This window comes from Falco cherrug, chromosome 2 (assembly GCF_023634085.1).
Source record: "Falco cherrug isolate bFalChe1 chromosome 2, bFalChe1.pri, whole genome shotgun sequence".
In the NCBI taxonomy this organism is placed as follows: domain Eukaryota; kingdom Metazoa; phylum Chordata; class Aves; order Falconiformes; family Falconidae; genus Falco; species Falco cherrug.
Genome location: NC_073698.1, coordinates 122,365,221 through 122,383,374, shown reverse-complemented (window position 1 = coordinate 122,383,374; position 18,154 = coordinate 122,365,221). Strand labels below are relative to the sequence as shown.

Genomic DNA, 18,154 nt, shown 5'->3' with positions numbered 1-18,154 from the left:
AGGAGCCAGAGCTATAAGAGCTAGAATTAAAAGTCTCTTTACAGTAGGTAAATTATTTATTATGTCTAAACTTACCAGCTGCTTCTGAACAGCAAGGCAAGTTATTAAACTTAATATGGGAGTTCAGTCTCTCAAAGTTAGCTGGTCTTGCTTAGTTAATCTATGGCCCAGTTCTTGGTGTGTGGGCTGTGGTGTTTTGATTTTTTAACAGCTGTTAATATTCTTAGTGGAAAAACAAGTCAGGTGCTAGCTGTGGGTATTTGTGATCAATACTAGGTTTTCTCACTCTGACTGTATACTTCTGTGTTAACATTTTAATATGGAAGCTAGTATGCAGAATTGCTACAAAGTTAACCAGTTCAGTGAGTGTGTGTCCTCGTAACTCCAAGGTGAAGCTGAGGGCATGGTAGCATGTGAGGGGACTGCGTCTACGGGTCATTCATTTGTCGTAACAGTCCCTTCCCTGCTGTGAGGTAGCCCTTGTCTGCGGTTACTTTTGGAAAGTGACCCATTCTTTCTATCTTGATGCTTATAAGGTGTAATGCTGTCGTGTCCTAGACTGCAGGAGGGATGTGCTGTTGGGGCACACCTGCTTGTGATCCCCACGTGCCATGCTTCTCATCACAGGGTAGCCTGTGCGCTGGGCTCCTTTCAGACACCCGACTTCTAGCTAAGCCAGAAGATGCGCTGCAGGAGCACACCTGATGTGCTACAGCTGCTGAGGGGTGCTCAATCTTCGGGACCCTACTAGAGTTAGTCTAGGGTTAAAACAAACAAACAAACAAACAAAACCCCACAAAAAAACCCAACACATCCCCCCCACCCCACCAAAACCAAACCAAACTGCCTGAGATGTGTGTAATGTGTGCATGAGAACTCCATACCATTTTGCTGTATGTTGCCCCAGACTACTTACTAATGTCAGCACGGCCATAAAACACCTTGTTTGAATGGGAGCGCATATCAAATAAGCTGATGTCCTCAAGAGGTGGTATTTTCAGGTTAAAACATCTTGTTTCATATCCCATTCTTATTTATTAAATTGCCTTATATAATAACTCTTAATTTTCCTTGCCTCTGTTATGTTATCTTCCTGGGTTATATATTCTCTTAAATATGCTGTCTCATGGTGTAAGCTTTCAGTCATGTGATTTTGGTGACTCAAACTTACACTAGCAGAGAAATTCTTCTATCTCACTCTCTACCCATATTTTCCATAATAAAATCTTCCCCTTTTCTGTCATCTGCTTTCTTTTCGTGTGTTCATGAATTTTCTTCTTTTAAAAATTGATAATACTTGAAGTAGGCTAAAGAAAGCTTTTTTATTTAAAATGCAATTGCATGAATTATTGGCTTATTTAAATAAGTCATGTGGATTTTTAAAACATCTTACTTTTTCCTTTCATTTAGTGTTGACAAAATATACCCATTCCTGTGTGCTAACGATTTTATCAGAGTGGCTGAGTTCCACGGGAGCGATAAGTTTGAACTGCCTTATGGAATAAAGCGAGCAGGTTTGTCTTCTCTGTGTGCCTTGGTTTTAAACAAATACCTAAACAGTTTGTAAAGCCACCTGAATCTCAGGCCCTGGTCTTTCATGTTTACCAATGCCAATCCTTTTGGGGGTATCTGGTGGTGATGTAGTGGTTTCGTTTAGTCCCTCTGACCTGGCACCTTTCTGGTTTTAACAAATAAAACACTGTGTTGGGTTTGCCCCTCTTAGCAGAGAAGCTCCAAAAAGGTGGGAGTGAGGAAGAGTGGACCTTATTCAGCTTCCTTCCGTTTGTATGTGGGCTGGAGCACTAAAGGTACCTAGCTAGTGCTTTGCTAGGTGGAATATTAGCTGGGTCAGTGTGATGGGGTTCGTTCAACACACGTAAAGCCAGTTGGGATCTAGTCCTATTGAGGCAGAAGTCCCTGGGTTGGGGCAGTTAAATCAGCAAAATTTTCTTTTTACTGGACTAGCTTCTCCCACCAAGAAGGAGTCACTGGGGCTGCAGGGGGTATTCCTGCTGTTGCACGGCTGCTGTACCTATACAGTGTGTTGGCTTGCTTATGCCTGGTGCCTGTGTTGGTCAGGGCAGAGTAGATGGGGCTGGAGACCCTAAGGGTCTTAGTTGCACTTTTGGAAAGTCTCAGGTCTTAAGAGTTTCTAACGCTGAACAGTGCACCTTCCTAGTACCCTGCAGATCTGGGCTTTAGACTCTCCACTTGTCCTCCATCAGTATAACAAGGATGGTGTATTTTCCTGCACCTCTGGAGCTGAGGTGGGGAAAAATACATTTGGGAATGAACTGAGTCCCTTTCTCAGTTAGAGGCACATCAAGTGTCCAGCAGGCACCTGCCAACCAAGGGAGGGCTGGGAAGGTGCCTCTGCCCAGCTTTGCCAGTGAGCACAGGCTGGTTTGGTGTCTTTGCCCAAGATACGTGATGCTCTTACTGTCTCTGGCTGTGCAGCCTCTCCTCTTGGGTCAAGGCTGCTTCTGTTTGAGCTGAAGATGGGTAGAAGAAAAAACAGTCAATTAGGATGCAGGTCTTAAACTCTTCCAATGCTTATTTACTATAACTAAAACTTACTATTTTTTTTAATACAAATTCCATGCTGTTTTCCAGCAATGGAGTGTTGGTGCAGGAAAAGCTTCCCAGAGTGGAGCTCTGATAAACCTGAATTTCTTTGGCATCAGTGATTAACCTGGGGCCCTAAATTGGTGTCCTTACTTGGATGTTTTTAATGCACAGTGCATAAAACTAACTGTGTCTGAAAATGCTGTAGTCAGGGTGGCAGGTGTATTTTTATATTGGAAAGCACTGAACGTTTTCATTAATCTTTCTTCACTTTTTCTTTCTAGAGCAATTTTTTCGTTTAGCCCTTTCAAGACTACAGAACTGTGGACTTTCCAATGAAGATGACAGGTGAGATCGTTTGTTTGCTAATGTTTCTGTTCATTGCATTTTTAATACCTATCTGAAAAGGAATTTCAGTGGCATTATCTTGAAATTGGTCAAGTTAGCCAAGATGCAGATCTGTCAGTGTCCAAGCAATATGTAGCTGATTCCAAGATTTAAGTAAGTTTGGTTTTAAATGTATGTAGCATCAGCGTTCAAGAATAATTTCTCTGTGAGGGAGCTTAAACCTACAGATTTCTTTTTGCAAGTGCATTAGGAGTTCACTAGCTGAATACAGGGAGATGGGACTGCAGTATCTTTCTATACTTGAGGAAAGTTAAGCCACCCCTTAAAAACTGAATATGATGTAAATGTAAAAATGACTCTTTCGAAGTCATTAGTGTAAGCTAGAAAATGTATGCAGTAAGCAGATGCAAACCAATGACTGTTTCTACACAGAAGAAATCTTAGGTATATCCGTGTGCCACCGCATCCATGGGCCTGCTGCACACCCTGGTTTGTGTGTATGCTCAGCTTCCTTTTCCTGGGAATGGGGGAGACGCAGGCAGCCAGGAAAGGCTGTTCCTGGCATTGTGTGAGTAACTAGGGTGCGGCACATGCATTAGACAACTCTCTTCCCATGCATTAGGTTCCCCTGCTTAATCCAGTGGTTAGAATCCACTTCTGCTGAGATTTTTTTTGTTTGGTTTTGGAGGGTCTTTCTGTGCGCATGTGCGTGTGGTTGTTGTTGGGGTTTGTTTTGGTTTGGTTCTTTTCTTTGGTTTTGGGAGGTTTTTTTAGGAGGTAGCATACCTGGGTTGGCAAGTATACTGAAATCCTGTGTTTACTAAACAATGCAAGTGACTTCTTAGACTTACAGTCCAGAAAACGGGCTGACAACCTGCCATATCATGTTTAGTATGTGGACTTCTTAATAAGTTTAAAGCCAACCTCAGCATTACTTCCATTCCTTGGTTTCACTTTTTAATCAAACAGAAGACTGGCTTCAAGCCAAATGCCAGGATCATGTTTTATCCTTGGGTGGAATATGAACAAAATAATTTGCGTTCAAGCTGAAGGATTATCTCTTAGTACCCAGTTTTCTTTTCCCTACTGTACTTCCTTTCCCAGTGTTTAGTATCTATTTCTAGGATGTTCAGGTTTTCTGTTAAGAAGAGAGAGGGGGAAAAAAAAGCAAAACCACTCTTTGCTGTCAGGAGTGTGATAATTGGGGAAATTTATGCAGAATTGGCTGACAAAGGCTAGTCTTTTGTCTGGAGTTTGAAGGAGAATGTCAAACACGAAAGTCACAAGTTCAGCACTACAATAATTTTGGCTATAAAGTAGAGATGCTTGCAGTACAGCGTAGTAGCTTTTAAATGGCAATGTCAGTCGTTCTAGATCAAAGGTAAGATAATTGGTATATTTATACTTTGAATGTAGGCTCTCTGAGATACAGATATGTGCAGTGGTTCTGGGAAGTACGTCTCATTTTCAAAAAAGTAATGTACTTCAGTAGTACTGAAGCAAAATGAGAACCATTACTGTTTAATAGGCAGTAGTATAAACAAATCAAATGTACAATGACTTCATACAGTATTCTTTCTGGATCCATCAGATTTTGTGTATAGCACTGTTAGGGTGTCAATCACTGTAGGAAGGAAGAGAGCTTTTAGATATGCATTTAACTGAGAGACAGTGGGTTTTACATGTGAAACACTTTGGGAAACAATCCTAACAACATTCTCCAGTAATACAGAATTATTAGGCAGCTCTGTAAAGCTGCTGCCTAATTTGGCCTTCTTGGCAGAAGGCAAACTGAATTTCCCTATAAACTTTTCCTGGGGCAGAGTGGGGGAACCTGCTGTATAAAGTATCCTAACAAATATGCTCATATAAGCTGTATTTGTGTACAGCTTAGGTAAAAGTGTACATAGTGAGCCACAAAGGATTTTTTTCTGAACAGAGCCATTTCCCACAATTAGATGGGGTTCTCACTGTCTAAAGGTCTACATTCTCCAAAACTGTTTGGAAGTGAACAGTGTCACTAACTTCAGTGAAACAGCCCAGAGGAGAAGGGTTTTCCATGCTGAGGCTATCCAGAGTAACCTCTGAACACCTGCTCTATTGGTATCCTCATGGTTACTTGTTGGGCACTCTCAGGACTCTTAAGCTCAACAGCAGTAGATTCTCATCAATGAATTTACACAATCCTGAGTCAACAAAATGTGACCTCTGCATCTTCCTTTTACCAAATAACCTCAAAGGAAATAATTTGCATTCCTCAACTGACTATGCGGGGGTGTGTTAAAGGAGTTGAGGTTGAGATCTTCTTTCGACACTTCCAGAGAAACAGTATTTCAGTGGAATGTGGAGGATGCAAGCCTTTTGACCTTTAAAGGCTGCATTTTCATTTAACAAGTTTTTTTCTCTTTTACAGACTAAGAAAATGTTTCTTTCGGCATTAACAATATAAACAAAATATGTAAACTAATCCCTGCCTTTGAGATTAAGAGGCTCTTGTACACCATGTGAATAGGGCAATGGTTTGAGTGACTAAAGGGTTTGCATTTAGATACTGGAGATCAGTTACTATGCAGTTTGCATCGGGATTGATTTATACTCTTAAGCAGATCTCTAACACCTAAATGCAATCCCTTAGTCACTCAAACCATTGTTATAGCAGTTATTGCAGCTGAGGTCTTAATATTTTTCACTTTCATTGGTATTGTGCTGGTGCTTGTAAGCCAGACCTCCAGACTTTTCAGTCTGTTATGTTTCACTTACAGCACCTTATGTTGGTTAAGGACATCTGAATTTATTTCTCTTCTTGCCAATTTATTGACTTGGAGAAAGCGTGAGTGTTTAGGGTTTTAATATGAAAACATTAAGAAAAAGGAAACTTCTAACAAGTGGGGTTGGTAAAATACCTGGAAGTAACAGTCTGCTGAAAACCAGTGTGTTGATTTCTGCAATCTATGGTAAGTACAGGTCAGGTCAGCTTGTTTAAATAACATTGAATACAGTCCAGCCTTGCTACATACTCTTTATCTCCATTTCATATGTCTGTTTCCTATGATATTATGTTCTGGTTTTTACTCTAGCATAAACAGTTTTCCTCCTCACTTATCCCTGTTGGTGGAATCTGTGCTACTGTGTATGTAGACCTGTGATTATAATGGGACACACTTGAATGGGGGGAGGGAGCACGGGTGAAGGGAGGTGGCGGTTCAGAAATGGCACACTTGTGCCAGACTTCCTGTTTGAGTTGGCCCACTTCAACTTCCTGAGATTGACAGAGATTAAAAGCTGATCCAGTTTGTTTGACTGTATTTATGACTGTATTAATGTACAGTTCATCATGAGTATTTGATCTGCTTGTGGACTTTATCCATTTAAAAAGCTCACATACCAATGTTAGATGTTTTAGTAGTTATTTGAAGTCAGCTGCCAACTTTGGTTTTGAGTATGCATGTCATTAAGGGCAGTGGAGTTTGAAAGCTTAAACTTCAAATTTCACTCATTTTTTCCATCCAAGTAGTATTGCTCAACTCGGCCATGAACCGAGATCTGGTCTGCTTCTGTCTGTAAGAGGGAAGGAGGAGTTCAGATGTGATGTGGAGAGCAGCTACCTAGCCTTCTGTAGCTGCATGAACCTCAGCTGCCCTTCTCTAAAGTAATGTTTTATTTTGCTGCCCCTGCCTGGAGTGTGTCCTGCAACATCACAACTGCAGAGTGCAGAGAGGAGAAACCAAAGAGCTCTTCAGTTTTATATCAGAGTGGAAGGCATTACTTCAGTAGTTAGGGTTTGATATAGTGAAGAAACTTCTGAAATCAGCTTCTGCTAAAAACTGGAAGGTATGTAGTAAGGAATCAGTTGAAGTTCATCTACAGGGGACAGAACAGGCAGTGCCTCCTCAAAGTAACATTTTGGTCAGAAGAATACAAATCACTTGTAATGGATTTAACATCATTTTTGGAGATTCATACCAAGTAATGAGTGTTTGTGCATGGTGCATCAGTCACTGCCAAACCAGGGTGTCCAGCAAACATCAGGGATGGATGCTCTAGCTAGGAGGTACCACCAGGAGTTGGAGTATGGGTAGCAGCCCAAGATTTGTATTGTGGTGATGAGGTTTGTACCTCAGTTACCTAGCTGTGTCCGTGATGGAGAATTCAGAGATCTGAGGTGACTGAAGCTTTCAGTGACTCAGAGGCATGTAAACAACAGGAAAATGTGATACAACCAAGTACTAATTCTGCACTCCCCTCCCGCCCCGCCCCCCCCCCGCCCCGCCCCCTTGATTCCACCTTCATCATTTACTGATCATGTTTTTGTTCAGTTTGCCTTTTTCCTTCCTGTTTCTCCTTGCTGTTGCTTCTCTGTAGTGCAGGATCTTGCTCTGAGCTCAGTGATACAGTTTGAGAGTAATGAACTGTAATTCAGGAAAAGGGTAACTTCTGCTCCCTTCCTCCCACTGCAGATTTTGCAAGAGGCACATATGTTCATCACTCTGCTGTCTCAGGATATCTTAAAACGAGGTTGAAAAATTAATTTGAAAATGAATAGACTGAAGCAGTCCTGGAGTAGAGAGGGAAGGGTTTTATGGCCGTAGAGGGAATGGGCATACTGAGGGCAGGAAGATGTAACAGGTTTTCACTCTTCTGATCTCTGAGGTGTTGTCATGTGGTTCTGTGGCATTAGCTGGAAATCTTTTTATGAATGCTTGGCTTCTACTAAGCTGCTCAGGAAACGCTAGAGAAAGGTGTGCTAGCTCTATGTCACCCCTCCCAGAGTTGCTGCATTTAGCAGCACTATTCTTATACAGATATATATATACACACATATATAAACATTTTTAAAGGCTGCTCCCTCTGTAGATGTGCCCCTAGAGCAGCTGGTGAGAAGGTGCCATCCCAGCATCTCGTTTGAAATGCAGTGCTTTTTACATTGCCATTTATTCTCACTTCACCTTTTCTGTAAGCAGGTTTTCAGAGTTGTGTTGAAGCCCCTATCCCCCACGCAGTACAGCATAGCTGCATTGACAGTTCTGCAGGAAATACAGGGAACTCCTTTGTACATTGAGGTGTTGGTCAGTCGTGGCTAGAACAGGCTGCTTTCGTTGATGTTGAATAATAACTCTTGGCTGAAAAAACAGGTTGGACTGTGTGAGGAGCGAGATATTGATTAGTCTGCATAAACTGCTACACTGGGCATTTAACACAGATTGTAGTATTCTTTGGGATGCAGTCCTGGGGTCTCCTACATTAAGAAATGACATCGAGCCTTTTTCTTATTTGAAGAACTCTGTGGGAGTGCACACTGGGAGGTGGCTTATCCTCAGTAATCTGTGAGCCTGTTTGCGTATGACGAAAATACTAGCATTTTTATTTTGCCAACATTCCTGTGGCAACAAGGCTTTGCTCTAAATAAAGAAGCATTTTTACAATTAAAAATGATGTGCTTGTTTTCTGTAAGGGGGAATTTGCAATCTTATACATTGGATGTAAACCTTCCCAAAATTTCTTGAGTAAAAAGCCTGTCTGTGCCTGTCTTTTTTTTTTTTTTTTTCTTTTTAAGCAAAGCACACATTTTACTAGCCTTCAAATAAAGTAGTAGAGAGCAAATGATAAACTTAGAAAATCTGGGATAACTTGGAAAATCTTACCATTAGAATTTCATAAGTTTAGCATTTGCATAATATCTTCTTTGAGTGCTTTTTAACTCTAAATATATTCTAAATTCAAAGGAATTACTATTTTGATTGGATGTAGTATAAGATTAATTTGTAGCTCACTTTTATATACTTAATGCTTTCTAATATGAATCTAATCATATGAGAATGCAACTTTTAATCAGGCATGTCCTTCTGTATGTCATAACAGCATGCACTTCACGTGTTTAAACATGTTTAGACAGCACTTTTTAAGTGGGAGAAAAATCAACATGATTATATTCATTTGAAGAACCATCATGTGTCATTGGGCTAAGGTTTCTCACAGGTATAATTCGGAGGCCTCTGAGGTAAATTGTGAAAATAGATCTTGCTGCTTTAGCTTATGTTTCAGATCTTTAGAGCTGTGGAGTTGTGCAATATTGCAGAAGCCCCTTAATTTGAGTTAGTTTTTCCAGATGTACTCTATCCTCGTTGCGTACCCCCAGACTGGGATAAGATTGAAGCTTTGTAGAAGATAATTTCTCTAATGGCACCCACATCACCAGCTGGTTAGATGATCTTCAACAGCAAACCACCAGAAAGAGGACCTGTATGAAAACAGTTTTACATGAGAGAAGCCATTTCCAGACTTTAGCAGTCCCTGAAATAATGCAGCTCCTTTTTTTTTGAAAGCAGCCTTAGTGTGTGATACAGGATTGAGACTGCTGTGTAAGGGCCAAGCAGTGTAAAAGATACAGCACCGCAGTTAGTAAATAAGCCAGCTAAATGCAAATATATCATTAATAACAGTATAAAATAGGGGAAGTTGTGCATATTACAAGTTCTGTTTGTTCCACAGTATTGCCTGTCGACGGTGTGTTGTGGTCGGTAATGGAGGAGTGCTTCGAAATAAGACGTTAGGAGAGAAGATTGACTCGTATGACGTGATAATAAGGTAAATGCTATCTCATTTTGTATACATGGAAAGAATTAAACTTTTGCTGTCAGCCAATAGCTTTGGAGTTCAGTTATTATACAAATGAAAATGTTTTACTTATTCTGTCGCAGCCTTCATTTAAAAAATTTTGGGAAAAATGGATCAGTGTGTTGTTATTACACAGACGGGTTGATACAGGGGAGGAATGATCACTGGGTGTCAGCCCGCCTCATGTACAGGTACACACGTATGAGATGCTGCTATCGGGGTGGGTCCAAGCGTGTGGCAGGCTGGAGCCCTGGACTGCCCTTGCTGTGAGCCAGCGTCCCAGGCAGGCCTGTCTTTACCTTCCACACCACCTCTGTGCTGGCACGTGGGTTGCTTGGGGTGGATTGAAGATAAAGCTTATGCTGGGAAGTCCATCTTAAGGTATGTGTCTGCTGGAGGCTGGTGGTGATGCCTGCCTCTTTCTCAAGCATCTTAGTTCATATTGGAAGTTTGAGATGCCTTAACCTAGCAGAGGGTGCTGGGATCTGAAGAAGAGGCATATCTGGACTAGAGGAAACTGAGGAAGTGCTCAGGGAGGAAGAGGCAAAGGGAGGGGGGAAGCTCAAATGCCAAACAAACTGAAAATGGACTATTTGGCTAATCAGAATTTTCTGCACATTAAGAAGATGATAAATTAGTTTCTTCTTTGCAGGAACTGAGATGGTAAATGATTAAACAGCCCTTCTGCCTGTTAGGTACCCAGTCAGATACTGTGACTGAACCCTCTTTCACTAAAACCTTTGAGCTGCCATTTGTCTGCTTCAACATGTCATTGAACAAAATCTCATTTTTGTTACTTTGTCATCAATCCTAATGCTCATTTTAGTAATAATGTTTCAGTCTTAAAGCTCTACCATAAAAAGTTGTATACAAAGCCTGGGGTTTGACATGCATTTGAAAATGTACTGATGAGGTGGAAATGAATACATGCAATTCTTCAGTTGTAGCTCTTCTCATAAACTTAACTATAGGAAGATACTACCCCTGTTCTTGGAAAACTTTACTTGCCTGGCAGCTTTGTGCTTTGCCAAAAAACCCCCATGTTGCACTTACTTTGACTGTAGTGTGATGATGCAAAGAAGCTCCATGGATTATTTGTAACCTATTTCAAGTATTTGGGCTCTTTGTAGATCTGTCTACTCTTCTTTAAATGGAAATCTGCATGTAGACTGATGTCACAGAATTTAAAGATGGCTCTAAATTCAAAACTGTTTCAGAAATACAGTATACATTTGTTTACTGTGAATGAACAAAGAGGTGGTGTTTGCATTCTGTACTTAATGACAACTTCTGATGAAACTTGGAAATACTCCCTGCATGAAAAGCAGCATGACTCCTATGCTAAGCAGTCAGTCACATTGGCAGGAATGGAGATACAGAGACTGCCTGAATTCTCTGAAGAATATGCAGCACACCTACCAAGCAAAAACTCCAAAATAGAGACTTAAACACAGCCCCTCTTAACACCTCAGAACAGACAGACCTGACTCACCTGCTCACTGGTTATTAATCTTGCATACCAAAGCAGTGTCAGCTGTGCAAGCAATACTTAAAAAAAAAAAAGGGGGGTGGGGGTGGGGTGGGTAGCATGACTGAACCACCACCCCGCACAAACAAACAAAAAGCAAACACAGCAATGTGTCAGAATCAGGTACACAGTCATGATCCCTATTCATGTATGCTGTAGACAGTGAAGAGTATTAAAACATTTTTTAATTGCCTCCTGTATGGCTTGGATAATCTAGCAGCATGAATGGAGCGATGGGTAATTTTCCAAGCCAGGTAATCTTGGTCTTCTCCAGTTTCTGTGTTTGAGCCAAACCTTGGCCAAGTTCCCATATGTGCTTGATCCCTCTGAGTTAAGAGGGTGAGTGCACCTGATAATTGCTCATCTGCTATATAATGTGATAAGTAAGTGCTGGGGCATTAAACGCCCCTGTCCCGCAGACTAATGTGTGTGCTAAGCACCGTGCAGGACAGGCATGGGTGCGGTGGTCACTGCCATCTCTGTGTCTCTGTCCCCTGCAGAATGAATAATGGCCCTGTTATAGGGTACGAAGAGGATGTTGGGCGGAGGACGACTTTTCGCCTTTCTTACCCGGAATCCATCTTCTCTGATCCAATCCACTATGACCCTAATACAACTGTTGTTCTCATTGTCTTCAAACCACGTGACTTGAAATGGCTTTGGGAGATACTAGGTGGTCAGAAAATAGTGAGTTCAATGATTCATGCGCTTTGGCTCAGCTTTCCACATACCTCTCATGTGAAATACCTGTTCTGCTTTTAACCTTAGCTCTCCTAGCTGTGGGGAGCACTGGATCTCCTAGTTAGTCTGCTTGGTGTCCCTTTCCTGTAAATGCTTCTGTCCTCTCTCACACACGTTTCATCAGTTCCTCACCCCAAAGCAGTTTTCCTCCTGGAAATACCTTTTTATCCTTTTCATAGCACGGTTCCATATTCTGATGTGCATGCTCCGGCTGTTTCCCGGATTATTTCATCCTGTATTTTTACTGGAATTATGGAATAATGTTGCAATGGACCTCTGCCTTGGAGATCTTTAGTCCAAAACCTTGTTGAAAGAAAGCAGGGCCAAATTCAAAGCCATACCAGGTTCTCAGGGCATCACCCAGGCAAATTTTGAGTATTTCCAAGGATATTTCTACAGCCTCTGTTGTAGTGCTGCACCACCCTCACAGGAAAGAACTTCTCATCCTTTCACTGTGTGTCTTTCTCAGAGGCTGGTGCTGTCTCTTTTTGTAAACCCCTCCTAGACACCTGAAGACGGGCTGAACAAAGCCAGTCTCCTCAGACCCTTCTTGCTGGCTGTGTGCTCTGGCCCCTTGTCTGTTGTAGTGGCCTTCTGCTGAACTTGCCCTGATTTGATACTCTCTTGCACAGGGGGGAGCCTGAAACAGTATTTGTGAGATTGCAGAAAGACACAATACAAAACAGTCAGTAATAATTTCTGTCTACCTGTTCCCTGTGCTCTGGTGGCCAAGGGCACAGTGAGTGCGTGCTTGCCTCCGGGGCAGGCTGCTGCTGTGTGGGGTGTCCCTCGGGGATCTTTCTGCAAAGCTGTTTCCCAGCCAGCCAGCCCCAACTTCTGCTACTGCAGTGGATTATCCTATTGCAGGAGCACAATTTGGCACACATTTTGGCTGAACATCTTCCTCAATCTCCTGTCCTTAGATTTTTTTACTCTGAGAGTTGCTACAAAACCAAAATCAACTGTTTATTGCCATTAAAAATGTATGTTTACTTGCCTGTTACAGAGTGCTAAAGGCTTTTGGAAGAAACCAGCTCTGAACATGATTTACAGGTCTGGTCAAATCAGGATCCTTGATCCCAGCATCACCAGAAAAGCGGCTTATGAATGGCTTCGTTTCCCAATAAGGTTTCCCAAGAAGGAGGTAGGCTTTTTTCTTCTATGCCTTTTAGTTTTGTACAACCAAACGTGTACTTAGAGGTAATTATCTCTTTATTATAGTGGACTGTGTTAGGACATCTTTTAGGTTCACATTACAGCAGTTTGCATTTAGATGGTGCTCAAAAGAGATGGGAAAATGGAATCTGGAAAGAGTGTGTGTAGCCTTGTATGGCCAAAGTCTCTTTTTATTTTTATAGATTCTATAATTAGTATTAAATGAGACTTTAAGCGGACAGATGTAACGTTGTGAAATTGGAACATGGCAGATCCAAAGAGCCTCTAGAAATATTAAGGAGTCTTGAATTATTAAATATAGCATGTGTTACAGTTTTTCTTAAAAAAAGACAACCAAAAAATGCAACACAAATCAACAAACCAAAAGACATACACCCCCTGCCCCCCCCAAAAAAACCCAACAACAAACCCTGAAACAAAAAATACCCCCACACCAAACAAAAACCACCACCAACCTATAATGCTAATGCTGCTGCAGTTTCACTGTGCTGGGGGTGGTAGGGACTGGGGAGGATACAGGATGTTCCAGCCCTGCACTAATGACATATGTCTAGCAGCATTCTTGTGCTTACTGGTTTGATGCCAAGCATCATAGTGAGTTAACCGACAATTTGGACATAAAAATACATTCTAACTGTCAGTTTATGACTGAAGAATGTTTCTGATGAAAGGTAAGGCTTCAGGCTGGAGACCTCCCTTGTGCAGTCAGGGCTCACCGGGTGCTGTTTAGCACCAGTATGGTTCCCTGGGGTCACATAGTTGCGCAGAACTGCTTTGTGGGGATCAGCCACAACTGACACGTATGAAAGTGTTTGACAGTCACTGTGGAGTATCTGCCACAACTTTTTTTCTGGCTTAATCTTTCGAATATTTGAGGGAGTTAAGGGGTTTGTGCATTTGAGAGGTTTTGTGTCTGTTTTGGGGTTTGGTTTTTTTTTACCCCTTTCTTTTTGAGCATATAGGTGGCTTTTTACTCCTGTGCGAACTCCCAAATTGGAATACTCAGTTTGGCTGTGTGCTTGCCAGGGCTCTGTGGCATTCCAGCCCTTCAGCCAAGGGTGCAAGGGTGGGAAGAAAGTAGCATAGCAGTTGGGCGTCTGACTGTCTCCTGAAGGGCCACAGAACATCTGTGGTCTCCATGGCTCCAGAAATACCTCCTGTCTTGCCTTGTGCTCCCCTCTCAGTGGGAGTAAAGGTAAGACCAGCACCATCAATAATGAGCCAGAGATGGGCACAGTGCCCTGGAACTGGTGCAAAGGCACAGGCCCCCCGTGGCTCTGGGCAGCCTGTGTGCCCACCGCTCCTCTGCCGTGTGCTGGGCACCCCTACCCGGAGCTGGGGGCAGAGTGTGTTTGTGCTGGGAGTCCCCTGCCACCACCTCCCAGTCCCACTTGCTCTGCCCCAGGGGTTTTGCAGCCCATCGTCCCTGGTGGCAGCCACGGTCAGGCTCGGGCATGCTGTCCCCCATCTGGGCAGCAGTGCAGGCCGTGCCCGGTACAGCTCGGCTAAGCTGCAGGCTGTGCCCCGGGGGTTCCCGCTGGCAGGACCCGCTCGGGGAGCCCCCTGCCCCTCAGCCCTCTGCCCCGTAGCTTGTCCCCGGTGGGGCTGGGGCTGCCTCCGCTGCCCTGTGCTCCAGCCCCCTCTGCCTGCAGGAGACACTGAAGACCGTGGTTGCTTTCTCTGCCGTCTCTGCCGCTTTCATTCGGCCAGTTCCACGTTCCCCAGCGAGCCTTCCTGTGGCTTTGTCGGCAGCGCGGTGGTGGCGGGCAGAGCCAGGAGGAGCTGCCTCGCAGTCGGGTGCGCTGCCCCTGCCCCAGCAGCACCCAGGGCAGAAGGTGCTGCAGAGTCTTCCGTGTCTGTGCCTGTTCCCGTTAAATGCGAATGGCTGAGCAGGTTTTCATTACAGGCCAGAGGATATCTGGATGTTGTTGGGTGCTAGCGTGATAATATATTTTTAAAATAGCGTTGCTTTTTTTGAGTATATTCTTTTGAGGTGAACTTTGATAGCCAAAGGTAAACAGAGCTAGTTGCAACCTGTGATATCCCTGATATTTCAAAATAGCACTAATCCTGACCTGTAGCATTCCTGCCATGATTTGCAACAGAGTCATCACTAAGTTGATGGTATTGGGTTCCCAGGACAGAAAGTTATTTTGCTAACTGGCAAGAGCCCTGGGCAGTAGTGTGCGTTGTAAGCCGGTGTTATTTCTAGAGTACTCAGAGTTGTATAAAGGTTCAAAAAAATTCTACGTAAAAGGCGATAGTTCAGTTCTGTGACTTTTATTAGTCTTACAGACCTGACATTGGTAACTATTTGCTGGGGATTTGTTCCTTTATCATATGATACAAAGAAGTATTTTTCTGTATCACCAAGTGCATCTGCCTTCGGTGTGTAGAGAGCTGTCCAGTACTGCTTTGCCTGCTTCATTTCCAGAGGCAAATGAACCTGATCCTTGGGTAAGAGTTCAAGAAGGCATGTGATTTTGTGCTCAGTTTGAAGTTTGATCAGAGCTACTAAAAGTGTGTAGTTCACTTGGTCTCTGAGAAAATTCTTGTTTTAGCTAAGAAGGGCATTAGTGCCGGAAGGTTTTGTTCATTTTTGGGGACGCTCTTTTTCCCCACAGCTTCATCTGTTGGTCTTATGAAATTCACTTCTCTCTGCAAACTGTGCTTCATGTGCTTCCCCGATCATTGTAGCCACTGCTGGTGCTAACAGTCACCTACTTTGTCACAAGACAGGGTAGGTGGTTGCAGTGAGTTGTTCTGTGCTCTTGTAAGAAATGCTTATTTTCACTTAGGTGCTCTTGATTTTTCCCAGTTAAAACCTGTTTATGACCTGCTCTTGGTATTTTACATAGCATTTACCTCTGAGCTATCTCACTGTAGGGAGGAATAAGCAATTTCATCTAGTTTCTTTTCTTCTAATGGAAATAAGCAGGAGCTTCCCTGCTTTGAAAAAAGTTCAAACGCAACTAAATTTATGTAGCATTCGTTCTTTTTTAGTTTGATGTTACAAAGATTTGAGGCATATCATGTTGTTCTGTTTGATGATGGAGATCCAGACGAGACATTTCTGAACACATCCGATAGTTCAGTCAAATCTGATGGGGTGAAATGGCCCCCGATATATTGAAGCCTGACCAGTTTCATGAAAGTAGGTTGCTAAGCAGAGTAATGGGGAGACCTTCCTGATGCCTATGCAGAGGGAAGGGCTACGGTGTGGGCTCAGCTCTCACTAGAAACAAGAGAATCCCAGGCAAGGCTAACAGGGCAGACACCGCAGTCACAGAAAACCTGCGGGCATTACCTTGCTCCTTATGAGACACGAGGGGATCAAACTACAAAACCAAACATCTGTAGAAGAGCCAAACTGCCTGATTTCTGCTGTTTTCACTATTGGGTTTGCTGTTCTCGTCAAGCTGCCAGTTTTTTCTGTATGTGTATTCTTTTGTGTTTTGTTTTAGAAACCCAAGCATCCAACAACGGGGCTAATTGCCATTACACTAGCATTTCACATATGCCATGAAGTTCACCTGGCAGGCTTCAAGTACGACTTCACTGACAGAAACAGTTCTTTGCACTACTATGGCAATGACACGATGTCTCAGATGATGCAGGTGAGAAACGCTTGTTTCTGCTGAGAGGAATATAGCTGGTAACTGGGGAAGACAAGTCAATATAGATAGTTGTGTGCTGCAGGTCACTAAAGCCTCCTGTCTTCTCCCGGATCAGGTGCTCATGGGTTAACACTGCTTGAATCTTTTCATCTCTGCTTTATGTTTCTTAAAAATGTGGACAATGACATTCCTTATGCTGCACCATATTCTGCAACGTCTCTGTGAGATACACCCATCTGTATGTTCTGTTTTGCTTTGCTGGCATTAGCCTTAGGCTGCGCAGCTCTTTTTCATAGTGGTGTATTTGCTAGCACTGTCAGAACACTAATAGCTTTGTTCTTGTTTGCATTCTTTTTTTTTCCTTGGCACCTACTTGCGCAGTTTGTCATAGCTGCCAAACTTAGAGAACGAAGAGCAAAAGGAAATGGAAGGAGTTAAGACCTACAAACTTGCAGTTAGGATAAGAACTGAATTTCAGAAATTGAAAGCAGAAAAGGAAAGCAGCTCTTGGAGGGGGTTAGGAAGAGAAAGAACTGCTTCCAGGAGGGGCAAATCTGCCACTCGCCAGGAGAGGGAGAGCAGGAGGCTGGGATCAGGGATGCCTTCTGCTCCCTCCTGCTTTGCTACAGCCACATCTCCGTTTTCTTACATGCCTCAGCTCTTGTCTTCAGCTCTGTACTCGGAGCAACTCAATCTCAGACCTTTACCTCAGTGTGAACAGTTTTCTCTTCCGTGTGCGTGCCCAGTGTGTGTGGGGGCATTTTCTCTCCCCTCCCTTTCCTGAAGGGGAAGGACAGGACCAATCCCATAGGAGCGCCTCATGTCTCTCTGAGGGCTCCTAGGTGCCTGCTGGCTCTGAGAAAATTTCCCTCTGGCATTGAACTCACCTTCGTTTTGGGGCTCCTGTCTGCCTGTGCTTTTTTGCAATTTATACCAAGCTTGGATAAGGTTGATCACTAGTTGAATAGACATCCGTAAGTTTCCTAAAATCTTGGAATTTTAAAAATCAACTAAACAAAAACCTTATCATCAATTCTTTACTGGCATGAAGTTGCAAACATTACACTTCAAATGCTGCATAACAGATTATACATATATATTATATTAAGTTTAATTGACTGGATTCAGTGTCTAAGATTGTCAGTAAACTTCCCTTGTGCTGTCCACCACTAACCTCAGTGGTCTCTTGTGTATCCAGGATCTGGATACAGTACAGAAGATGGGTTGGTTTTGGCTTGTTGAAACCGATTGTCAAAATGCGTCTGATTAACAAATACCTGACATCTGCTTTTCAAGAACTGGCACTGAGCTTTGAGAATTAGTCATTTTCTGATGGCTTGTGCTGTAAGTGTAGTTACGCAGCTGTTACCACTAAGCACTGGGAGGAGTTGGGGGAAGTGGTTATGGAACGACTTCTGTGAGACCACATCTCACCCATTCTTGCCACTGAAGGATTATCCCTTTTGGTTTGTGTCCTAATGGAAACTCTAATCTAGTTTTGAGCAAGTCACTCACCTGTTTCCTTGGGAGATTGTGCTACAGTATTTGCTAAGAAGTCTTTTCC

The 18,154-nt window shown here is 43.0% G+C and overlaps 1 protein-coding gene across 17 annotated transcripts in view; it reads left to right on the top strand.

The window, feature by feature from the left end:
• The window catches only part of ST3GAL6 (ST3 beta-galactoside alpha-2,3-sialyltransferase 6), a 48,924-nt gene that overhangs the window by 26,195 nt on the left and 4,575 nt on the right, over positions 1-18,154 (top strand). For all 17 annotated transcript variants that reach the window (XM_027799669.2, XM_055702037.1, XM_055702032.1 and 14 more), the window contains 6 exons: positions 1,411-1,514; positions 2,850-2,913; positions 9,403-9,498; positions 11,557-11,743; positions 12,804-12,941; positions 16,438-16,590. In XM_027799669.2, the coding sequence (XP_027655470.1) occupies positions 1,411-1,514; positions 2,850-2,913; positions 9,403-9,498; positions 11,557-11,743; positions 12,804-12,941; positions 16,438-16,590 (742 nt within the window). The remainder of the gene's footprint in view (positions 1-1,410; positions 1,515-2,849; positions 2,914-9,402; positions 9,499-11,556; positions 11,744-12,803; positions 12,942-16,437; positions 16,591-18,154) is intronic.